The sequence below is a fragment of the Molossus molossus genome, unplaced genomic scaffold (genome assembly GCF_014108415.1).
Source record: "Molossus molossus isolate mMolMol1 unplaced genomic scaffold, mMolMol1.p scaffold_m16_p_7, whole genome shotgun sequence".
Taxonomy (NCBI): domain Eukaryota; kingdom Metazoa; phylum Chordata; class Mammalia; order Chiroptera; family Molossidae; genus Molossus; species Molossus molossus.
The window spans coordinates 17,835,225-17,847,386 of record NW_023425401.1 but is presented as its reverse complement, the minus strand read 5'-3'; the positions used below and the strand labels follow the sequence as shown (position 1 = coordinate 17,847,386).

The 12,162-nt window shown below is 45.2% G+C and overlaps 1 protein-coding gene across 1 annotated transcript in view; it reads left to right on the top strand.

The window, feature by feature from the left end:
- The window catches only part of DNAH11 (dynein axonemal heavy chain 11), a 293,033-nt gene that overhangs the window by 25,352 nt on the left and 255,519 nt on the right, over window positions 1-12,162 (top strand). The window contains 3 exon segments of the mRNA XM_036246718.1: window positions 143-310; window positions 6,277-6,393; window positions 11,808-11,945. Of these exon segments, the coding sequence (XP_036102611.1) occupies window positions 143-310; window positions 6,277-6,393; window positions 11,808-11,945 (423 nt within the window).

Sequence of the window (12,162 nt, the reverse complement as noted above, 5' to 3'; positions counted from 1 at the left end):
ACTATTTATCTTCTGTCATGTCAGTGTCCATTAACTCAGATTTCAAATGTTTGAAAATGTTATTTCTTTGAAACCATAAAAAAATTTTATTTTTCTGCTCAGGGTGATGGAAAGATTTTCACTGTTCTGTGTTTTTTCAAAGGATATATTTGTCACCATATTGGAATTTGAAAAGCTGGAGAGACTTGAATTTGGTGGTACCAAGGGAGCAATTTTAAATGGACAAATCTACAAGATGAATGAAGAATTTACGGAACTCTGTAAAATGTTTAAACAGAGCACTTATGACCCTTCTGATTACAGTAACATGGTAATATTGTACCTTTGCACTTTTATTCCACAGAATCCTATAATTTTAAAGTTTGAAACGATAGTAGGTCACAGTGATAATAGTCCAGACTCTTTAGGATGAAAGAGGCTGAAGGACTTGCCTGGAGTCTCCTTAGTGACAGACCGGGGACCAGAACGTAGCCCTTTGTGTTTTCAGTGTAGAAGTTTCTAACATAACAGTGGACCTCAGTCTGGGCTTGTTTCTTGATGTATATTTTAAAGGACCTTCCACACTAACTCATTTTGATCTGATCATCTGTTGTCCATGTAACTTGTGTGTTTTAGCCTTTTCCTGATACACGAGATAATTTTTTGGTCTATTTGAACATTTAATTTCACCCCATTCGCTACTTATATCATCAACATGAGTGTTGTTTCTCATATTTTTCACTCTTATGTTTAGAGCCATTGATAATTTAATATTTTCCACCTCAGGAGATGGGAGGAAGCTTTCAGATTCAAGTAGCTTCTGTTTTCTGTCACTTCCGCCTTAGGTAGCCAGGGAGTTACCTGTGAGCACTCCTGCAGCTGGAGGATAGAAATAGCCTCGTTTTAGTGGTTCGCCAAGAACAGTGCAGCCTGGGTAAAAAAGAAAAATTAGCTCTCATCCTTACTGTCTTATAAGGAATGTGAATTTATTCATGATCGTTTATATGTGGCCGAATCATCTTGAAAGTACACATGCAGTATGTCAGCCTTGTAAGGACATGGTCAGCAGACTTTATCCCTCTAACTGGAGTCAGCTTTTGGGAAGTGGAGTTAATGGTAGGAGGATACTGCCATGTGTGTCCCTGCTAAACTGTGCGTACTGTAGGAGGATCCGAGGACTGTGGTGATGATAGCTAGAGCCTGGTCAGACTTCTGGCCCTGGGCAGCTGCTCAGTGATGTGGGTGGGATGGGACGCTCTGGGAAGCCTTGGCTTAGCTGTCCCGAGCAACTGAGCGGAGGAGTGTGACCCAGTGTGCACAGGACAGTCTGGTTTCCTCATGATGACGGACCCTGGCAGGTTTTCAGTGCTCCGGCGTCAGAGAGAGCGGCTGGGTTTAGCTGATGTCGCTCCCTTGGCAGCACCAAAGGTTCTGAATTTATCCCCATGCCTGCCCAAGGCCTGCACAGTCACAGACATGTAGGAATAGAGAATTCATTTGCTCTGCTTGGGTTTATATTTTGGTATTTCACATTTTGGAGCTCCATGTACCTTGCAAATTAAATGGGCAAACTTATCTCCAGCTCTGGGTTGGAGACATCAGTAACCTGTCCTTGAAGTTCTCCATCATCCTCTTATGTGATTATCTTCCTCAAGATAGAATGTAGAAGTGCCCTCACTTTGGCCATTCCTTGAAATCAAAGTGGAATGAACTGAAAGTTCACTTAATTGGTAAACTTATGTTGAAGAAGAACTTTGCATTTTTGGTATGTGCCCCTAGCGGGAACCGAACCCGGGACTCTCTGGTCCGCAGGCCACCGCTCCAACCGCTGAGCCAAACCGGCCAGGGCGAACTCTGCATTTTTTAATGTATCCTAGTTATCAATGTGGCCTCAGAATATTGCAGTGATTATATATGTTTTTGCTAATAAGCTGTTCATTTTGGTGCTTTTTAGCTGAATTCATTGTTCTCTGATTTTTAAGATAAAATCAGTTGGTAATTTTTATGAGACACCATTTTAGCAAACTACTTCTAACATAGTACATTTATACAGTTATATGGACATGACTCATGCCTCCCCCTCCCACTGCATTCACCCCCACTCCCTGCCCCCACTGACCAGACGCCAGTGCTGACAGAGCCCTTGAGTGTATCATGATCAGTCTTCCTGCACTTCAGCATAGAAATGGTTTAAGTATGTTCCAGTAAATTAAAGAAATAATCCCCAGTAATTTGCTTTTAGAGATGCTGTTATTTCTCTCTTTTCATCCATCTCAAGCCTATTAATCAGGCTTTCAGCCTTTATTGACGTGGCAAAGGTCTGCCACTATAGTCCATTTACAGAGCATGGGTTTTCTCAGGTCTACCCACTGAATGTTTTGGGGCTTCTCGGTTATTCAGTGTAAAGCTCACTTTCGGTATTTTCGTTGGCTTCATCCTGCAGGACTGTGTGAGATCTGGACAGTATGGGCAGAGACTTGCTTTCTTATTTATTTTTTAAATGAAAATATATTTGACATATAACACTGTGCACCTTTAAGGTGTACATACCATGTTAATTTGATACATTTATATATTGTATTATGATTGCGATAATTAGCACCTCTGTCATGTTACATTATTACCCTTTTTTTAGTTGTTGGAATCATTACGTTCTAGTCCTTTAGCAAGTTTGATATTAGTGGTTATGGACAACGACTTTGCATTGTGATATCAGACTTACTAAGAGACTTGCTTTAATCATTGAATTTTAACAGCTTGTCAGGTGACTTGAAGGTCAGCAGCTTTGCTGACATTCTGAGGCGTCACTTGATTAAATAAGTCTCCAGATAACTAAGCAACGATGGTAGCTGTTCTTCTTAAGGATAACCCCTTGGCTTCACCTAGTCTCTGTTCATTAGAGTCCATGAATACTTACTGGGCAGGTGCAGAGAGCCAGACATGCGCCGAACCTTCACACGCCTTCCTGTGTAACTCTCACAGCAACCCTGAGCACGACCGCCCAGGGAGACGAGGCTAAGCCAATTACCCGAGAATACACAGTTAACCAGAGCACGAAACAGATTTCTTCACAGGACTCGTAACCCCAAACGCAGCTCTTTCTGCTGTGGCACCCAACTCTTTAGTGTTTATCTCCCTCGCTGCACCTTCACAGACGAAAGGAACAAGATCATCTGGGGCGGTTGGAGGAGCTCACCTGAGGACCTGGGCCCGGGCTGGACTGGTTCAAGAGGCTGTGTCTCTTCCTTTTCCCTGTTAGTTTTTAGTAGAAAGGTACCTAGCCTGCTGTTATATAGAATCTGAAATACATTTTAAAAGTAGTTATTGAGTTAATCCACAGTAGGTTGTATTCCATTTTCTATCATTAGTCCTCTGTTCTATCTGTTAAACTATTAATTCTGTTGCTTTTACTATATGTAGCATTTTCTAATTTTAGCTATATAAATTTCTTAGGATTTTCATATTTTGCCTGCTTATTTTTCAAGATAAAATTTCTTCTTCTTCTTCTTCTTCTTCTTCTTATTATTATTATTATTATTAATCCTCACCAAGGATATTTTTTCATTTATTTTCAGACAGAGTAGGAGGAAGGAAGGAAGAGAGAGAGGGAAGGAGAGAGGGAAGAGAGAGAGAGAGAGAGAGAGAGAACATCAGTGTGAGAGAGACACATCAATTGGTTGCTTCCTGCACGACCCTGACCAGTGCTGGGGACTGAACCACAACCGAGGTACATGCCTCCCTCAGCCCGTCTTGGCATCGCTAGGGTCCGAGCTTCACACAGCAGCTGGGGTGCGTGCCTTTTAGGAGCTAAGTCCTACCACAGGGCTTCTCTAGCTGCGACTCATTATTAACTCCCCACGTCACTAAAAGGGGCAGCTTTGCAGTTCCGAATACAGAAAACCTTTACGATGATTCTTGAGTAATACCAGCATATCGTTTATTCTTTATTAAATATGTATTCAGAACAGCTATGTACTGAGAACCTCTTTAACTATCGGCCCTGTACTTGTGGAAGTAAATGAACCGGGCCTTACACTCAGTCCAGGCCAGAATACAGGTGGCAGCGTGCAGGGGGCTTGAGGGCGTCTGTGACGGGCCCGTTCCCTGCGCAGGTGAAGAGGAAATAGAGAATAAAGATGAATGGCACTGAAAGTACCAGACATGAACCGGTGAAGGGCGCACGAAGGGAAAGGGGCTGGCGGAAACTGGCGCAGGGAGGGAAGTGCTGAGGTCCTGGAGTGGGACAGGGGAGGAGCGGCAACAGCTGTGTAATGGGGACCGACGACAAGGGCTGGCCTTGTGGGGCCGGGAAGACTTTGAGACGTGATCTTAAGAAATGGAGGCTTCCGAATTAAGATTATGAATCGGAAGATCATGACTGGAAGAGTGACATGGTCAGGGTTGTCGTTTAGAAAGCTTGTGTCGAGGGTGGTGGGGAGAATGGTTCGCTGAGACCAGGCTAGAGGCAGAGAAGGTGACTAGAAGTGGTCAGCCGGAACCGGATGAGTGGGCCCTGTGACCTGGACCAGGGCGATGCCCAGAGACGGGAGGACAGTGCAGGGGATTCAAGAGGTGGTTGAGAGAAGAGACGGGTGGTGCCTGAGCAAGAGAGAAAGTCAGATCGCTGACATTTCTGTCCAGGTGCATGAAAAAGAGGAGCCGCTTTATGGAGAAGTGAATGAGTTTAGCGCTATGCAACGGGAGTGAGTGATCTGTGGGGCTTCCTGGGGGAAGGGGCCACGGGCAGCCTGCCTTCGGGTTGAGTCAGGGAGAGAAAGGAGCTGGGGAGGGGGGGCAGAGAGAGATCCAGGTTGGAGATTAGCCTTATTCCCTTCCTGAGATAGTACTTATTTATTAAGTGTCCAAACCATGTTTGGGTATCTTCAGTTGTTTGTTCCTCGTTGCCATACCGAGAAGACGGGTAAGTTAGGCTTGTTACAGCTTGTTGGGGAGGCGTGTTTACTTTTCAAAGTCAGTGACCCTTGAATGAAGAGACGGCTTGGCTGTGGTTCAGGAGAACTGGAGACCTCCTCGTGCCCAGTGTAACGCCGCGGCCTATGCCAAAGGTGCCCTGGATCCTGCCCCACACTCAGCCTGCAGCGTGGGTTCCAGTCACATAAGGCGCATTTTTTCATAGAAAAATCGTGGTTGGAGTGTGGGCTTTGGAGCCAGGTTGCCAGGCTCTCAATTCTGGTCCTGCCATCTACCAGGGAGTGGTGTGACTGGGGGCAAACTATGGAACTCCCCTGGGTTTGTGTTGTTGCCTATGAAATGGAAAAAAATATTACCACGTCATATGTTGTGAGAACTGAGTTAATAGGGTAAAGTATCTAGAACAGAACATCGAATAAATGTGAGCTGTCGTGGTTGTGATGTCTGCTTGGGGAGGGGATGGCGGATGAGTGCGGGGAGGTAGCAGAGGGCTTCGGCGTGTTGGACGTGGGCGTCCCTCGGGCAGCTTGGCTGAAAGCCAGTAGTGTGTCTGACTCCTGGGCTTCTTCCCTGAACTCTTTCATGCTAATTATGAGGTGGGCGGTTGTGTATAATGAGGAAATGGGGTATTAGCAGCATAGTCATGAGACTCTGGGAAATGGGGGTATTTTGTTTCATCTTTATCACTGAGGATGCTTTGGGACAGACCTGGGACTTCAGTTCTCACCTGAAGATATAATTTTTCCTGGTAGGTTTTCTGCTCCATGAAAAACAAAACAAGCCCTGGCCGGTTTTGCTCAGCGGTTAGAGCATCGGCCTGTGGTCCAGAGAGACCCGGGTTCAGTTCCCGCTAAGGGCACATACCTCGGTTGTAGTTTGTCCCCGGCCCCGGGACGTGCGGGTGGCAGCCACTCGATGTGTCCCTTTCACATCGATGTTTCTCTCTCTCTCTCTCCCTCCCACTCTATCTGAACAACAACAAAAAAAGAAAAACAAAAGAACTTCCTATGTAAACATAGAGATATACTGACGTTACAATGAGAACGAGCTGGTTTTTTTTTTCCTTTTATGAAAGCTTTGCTTTTCATCTGTAATCCAAATGGATTGGGAGGAGGACGGCTGGTGGGTCGGAGCACTGACGGCGGGTCGAGCTGGGGAAAGATGGGCTGGCTGCGACATGTCGGTGTCCTGTGGGCCACTGGGGCAGCTGGGCGGAGGGAGGTCCTTCTGCATCCCGCAGTCCTGCTGTGCAGAAGGAGCCCCCGAGAAAGAGGGAGCCGGAGGGAGGCGGGCGTGCCGGTGTGATTGCTGTTTCCACTACTGCCCTCCTTCGTGTAAACTGATCCTTTGCTTTGATACTTACAGGAATTTGAAAGAGATTATGGCGTGTTTAAGTCCAAAGCTTTGGATTTTGAGAGAAGGCTTGGGGCAATTCTTTGCGAAGCTTTCTTTGACTGCAATGGTTTGGAAGCTGCATTCAAGGTGGGTTCCTAAGAAGCCGTCGTGGTGATTTACTCAAAACTGATTCAGACTGTGAGACGAAAGGATAGATGTGTTCCTTTCTGATCCAGGAAAACTGTTAACTGGTCACAGTCTCTTCATGTTCGGCTCCCTGAATTATAAACTTTAATTATAGATGTGTTCCTTTCTGATCCAGGTAAACTGTTAACTGGTCAGAGTCTCTTCATGTTCGGCTCCCTGAATTATAAACTTTAATTATGCACGAGGGAGTCGTGAAGTTTACTGTGGACCCGGCCAGGACATTTCACTGTTGATTTTTTCTTGCATTCAGTGTCTTAGGTCAAAACACGGGTCGAGCGGGTTTGGCGTGGCCTAGGCAGGAACTGACCTGGGATTAGGCCGCAGTGAAAAGTGAAAGATATCTGCTAATTCATGAATTTCTTTTCTTCACCATTGTTTACATATGTTGGCTTCACCTGCCTACTTTATCACTCAGACTAAAATAAATAGCAATGTATGTACTGCCTTTCATCGGGTCTAAGATACCCTTCCCCATCAGACACGTGACGATTTTGTGTCAATAAAGAAAAATGTCAAAACATCATGCCATTGATTATAGAACACAGTCTAGTTTCAGAGATGTTAAAACATGAAAGCATGTTAGTGATGGAATTGATGAAATATGGTGTTTATGTATTATGAGTTGCATAAAAGAAAAGCATCTTGATGGTCCTCCCGAAGGGAAAGTAAGGTAGGGAACAGGGACATCCTGTGAAACTTGCTTGTCAAAGAGGAGAATTGCAGGCCAAGTACAAATTCAGACGACGTCGCAAAAGAGGTTCAGTACTAGGAGAAACATGGCCAGAGAACCATGGGCACATTTTGCTGACAATGGTGACGCTGAACTCTGTAATAGACACAGTCGTAGTGTGAGATTTATTTGATTTTGATCTTCAAGTTCAGATGAATTGGTCAGATGGTGGTTAAGCCTCGATGTCATCTAGCCCCATTCAAGCATTTTAACACAGGATTCATAGGGATCAAATAGTTCTTTGTTTTTTCAGAGCTCTGAATGACACTGAGATGCCACCGGCCAAAATATACAGCCTGTCGTTATACGATAAACCCCCCTGTAATCCCATCTCCGAGAAAAACTATCATATTTAATACCGCCACACTTTTTCTCGGACTAGATATGCATACATATTTCTCTTTGACAAAAAGACATCCTATGCTGATCCCCCTTGGTAACCTTTTCCACTTAGCAATGAATCATAAACATTGTCTCACTTTTATAACCGAATCCAGCAATATTTTTTTATTAATGGCTACAGAGTAGTCTGTCACATTCTCTATGACTGGAGCTCCTTATCTGTGTGTGTGTAGTAACTGGAAGAAAGATGTCAAGTGAAGTCTCAATTCCAAAGGCTCCTACCTTTCCCAATTCAAGTCTTTCTTTTCCCCTTCTCACAACCATTAATGTGGATTCTGTTCTGGTACATGCCGACTGTTTTTTTCTAAACAACGTGATCTTATTGCCATGTATTTTTCTTTTCTTTTTTTTTTTTTTAATCCTCACCCGAGGATATTTTTCCATTTTTTGTACAGATAGAGTGGGAGGGAGAGAGAGAGAGAGAGAAACATCGACGTGAAGGGACACATCGAGTGGCTGCCACCTGCACGACCAACCAGGGCCGGGGACAAACTGCAACCGAAGTACATGCCCTTAGCGGGAACCGAACCCGGGTCTCTCTGGACCGCAGGCCGACGCTCTAACCGCTGAGCCAAACTGGCCAGGGCGCCATGTATTTTTCTTTAACTCTGCACTACGTGTGCCCTGACCACTGAGACGCAGAAGCTGAGCGCCTGCTCCCCCCTCCCCCCGCTCTGCAGGGCGGGGCTCCTCTCACAGTCTGTGCCGTATTTGGAACACCTGCGATGCCTTGTAGAGCCGACACTGAGCAGCTGATTGGAGTGAGGTCACTGATGGGTAGTCGGAGTCCTGAAATGACACACTGATGGGGGAACTGCAGGGAGAGAAGAAGGGGAAAGTGATAGGAGTGTGTATTTGGGGAAAAGACTGTTTCTGCCATAGGTGAGGGGTGATGGACTCTGACCATGGACTTTGTGTCCCAGGGAGTCAGTACTTATAGATCCATCTTTGAAGACCACGATTCAGTGCCTGCTCTTGGCAAAGACAGGGCCAGGAGGGCCCTGGAACCAATCGCAAGTCTATCCCAGTATAAAATTGTAGTTCAAAGTTGACGGTGTTGGTACTGACCAAAAAAACAAAACAAAATACTCATGGGTGTTTCTCTCCAATTTACAGTGTATGTGCATGACAGTAGACTAAAATGTGTAAGAAAACAAAGGTGTCTGGAAAAATGTTCACACAATATAATTGAAAACTATATCATTGTGAAGTGTCTATGGTTCAGGCAGCAATAGATGACAACATGAAGTGTCTATGGTTCAGGCAGCAATAGATGACAACAATCTCTGTGAGAGGCAAAGCTAGGAAAATATAAGTATGTACCACGTGACACACATTAGGAAAGCCATATAACATAATGAAACTAACAAGCAGAGGGAGCCCTGGCCGATGTGGCTGAGTTGGTTGGACATCAGCCTGTGCACCGGATGCTCGCCTGTTGGATTCCCAGGCATGGCACACACCCAGGTTGTAGGTTCAGTCCCTGGTGGTGGTGCCTACAGGATGCAACCAATTAATGTTTCTCTCTCACATCAGTGTTTCTCTCTCTCACCCTCTCCCTTCTTCTCTCTCTCAAATCAATAAAAACATATTTTAAAAAAGAAGTAGAAGAAGGAGCCCTGGCCGGTTTGGCTCAGCGGTTGGAGCATCGGCCTGCGGTCCGGAGAGACCCGGGTTCGGTTCCCGCTAAGGGCATGTGCCTCGGTTGCAGTTTGTCCTCGGCCCTGGTCGGTCGTGCGGGTGGCAGCCACTCGATGTGTCCCTTTCACATCGATGTTTCTCTCTCTCTCTCTGTTCCTCTCTCTCCCTCCCACTCTACCTGAACAAAAAAATGGAAAAATGTCCTCGGGTGAGGATAAAAAAAAAAAAAAAGAAGTAGAAGAAGGAAATTGCAGAACTCCATTGGAGTATTTAGGGAAAGAAGCATAGAGTAGGGGTCCATCCTTAATTTCCTGAGGTGGATATGAAGGCAACCATCTGTACTCTTCATGAAATAGCTCTTAGTTCCACAGACAAGGAAGCAAGAGGCTTAAATGACCTTTATTCTCACCCTGGAGGGCAATTATTATGTATTGCAATGTTGAAAAATTATAATGTCTACTGCCTAAAAGGTTGATTCTTCTTCTTCTTTTTTTTTTTTTTACTACTACTCTGACTTTAACCCTCCCCAAAGAATATTCTCTCTGTCTTTTCTCTTTCATACTTGGAGTGAAGTCTCACTTAGCAAATCAGGTAGGCGAGGTGGTGGAAAGCAAATGTTGTAAGCTATTTCCCTCCTGTGGTTAGAGTGTGTTTCTCTGTTAAATCTATCAGGCGGTGTTTACTTTCGAATTGAAACATGAAGTCCCAACTCAACAAAACAGTGGTTGTGAGGAGAACGTTAGTAATTTACCTTTTGCTAGGCAGCAGCTAACCAAGCAGATTTTAAAATATTTAGTGGTTTCTATAGTAGTCATAATTAGCCTGATCAGGAAAAAAGTCAGAACGTGTTTGTCTAAACTGGCCTCCAAGACGCGGTTAAATTTACATTGTAGTTTGTTTACTTTTTCGTTGTGTTGGTTTCTAAATTTTTTTCAGTGAATATAGTTTATGGAAATGTTTACAAAATGTTAAATGAGTACAATGAAGCTGTGTTGGAAAATACCTCTTTTGTCACATGACTAACATGGCACAAGCTTTGGTATTGGACAGTTTACTGCCACATTGATTGTCACTTATTTTGAGAAGATATCTTTTTTGATTTCAAAGGAAACATCTACACAACAGGCCTAAGAAGTAACATTTTATGAAGCCTATGCAGAGTAAGCAAATAATAAAATAACGGTTTTGCACGTCGCCTTGGCTGGTGCGAGGCCGTCCAGGGAAGGGCGGGCCCTGGTGCAGGCCGTCCGCGGTCGAGGCCGCCTCTCCCAGCGCCCTGTGAATTTGGGCAACTTACTGCTCCCGGGTAACTGGTTTCTTGAAATGGAGCGTGTGGCAATAGCAGTTGTAAAGCCCCTTTAAAATGTAGGGCCCGGCATGCTGTCAACACTGTGTAAACATTACTCATACAGAAATCACGTATTTTAATTGTTTGGCTTGTAAAGAAAGCGGTCGCCTGCTGGCACACAGAGGGGTCCGTGTGGGGCAGAGAAGGGGACAGGAGGCCAGTGGGAACCTGGGCTTGGGCTCACCAGGCAGGCTAGTGGAATGGTGGTGAAGGTTAGTTTGGATCCAGGGGGCTCCGTGGACTGAGCAAGGGGAGTTTGAGGACCTTTACCCTCTGCTGCCTGGTAACGGTCCTGTTTCAGGCCACACGCCTGCTTTTTGCTGCCTCCCTCGTCATGGGCTTCCCCTGCTTGCCAGGAGTTTCTGTTCATTCACAGTTTTGCCAGCATAGGTTCAGCCTGCCATGCCTGGCTCCCTTTCTGAGAGAGAATCTAATTAGCTCGAGGCGTTAGTTTAGAGAGGACATTCACGTCGAAGGAACTGTCTGTCCGTAGAGGATTTGTCCTTGGAGCAGGTCACCGCTGCCCCAGGCCTCTGTGTCGGGTGGCTGGGTGGTGTGGGCCATGGGCTGCCACCGGCAGGGTGGTCTCTGTAGCTGATGCTTCCGGCATGATTAGTAATGCTGTGACCTAGAAGTCCTTGATATGACTATTCTATGTCTAAATAATACACGTGTCCTGGCTGGTGTGGCTCAGTTGGTGGGCGTCGTCCTGGGCACTGAAAGGTTGCGGGTTCGATTCCTAGTCAGGACACAGGTTGCAGGCTGCAGCCCTGGTAGGGGCATCTGATTGACTTTTCTGTCTCCCTCTCCCCTCCTCTCTCAATAAAAATCAATAAACTGTTCTTAAAAAAAAAAAAAATACATGTGTAGGAGGGAAGAACAGACACAGAGTACCTATAAATCCTTTTTTTGTTTTTGAATCCTCACCTGAGGATATGTTTATTGATTTTAGAGAGAGAGGAAGAGAGAGAGAAACATCAATGGATTGTCTCCCATATGAGCCCCAAGCAGGGATCAAACCGGAAACCTTTTTGGTGTATGGGACGATTCTCTGAACAACTGAGCCGCCTGGCCAGGGCCAGGCTCAGATTTGAAGATGTTGCAGGATACACGTAGGGTTCTGTATGTTTGCTTCATCTCTAGTCACGTAAGACATTTAATGGGAGAAATGGTGAGCTGAGTATTTGTATTAACCCATGGTTCTTAACCTTTCTTTAATTTTGATTTTTATAGCTTTTGACCATATTTGGGAATTTTCTAGAGAAACCAGTTGTCATGGAAATTTTCAGCCCCCATTACAGCACCCTGGTGCGCATGTTTAATGCCGAGTTGGACATGTGTAAGCAGTTGTACAACGAACACATGAGACAGGTGAGTGAGGGGTGACGCTGAGCACATCCACAGCGTCGTCTTCCTGGGTAAGGGCCATCTGCCAGGACTTTATTTAATGATATCTCTTATTTAATGTTATCTCTGCTTCGATTCTATGTTGACTTTCTTATGGAGATGAAGAACCACGACTCTTCTGCTAATCAAGTCACTTAACACACATATTGTATAGATTTGTCCTATAAAAGTACCACGGAGA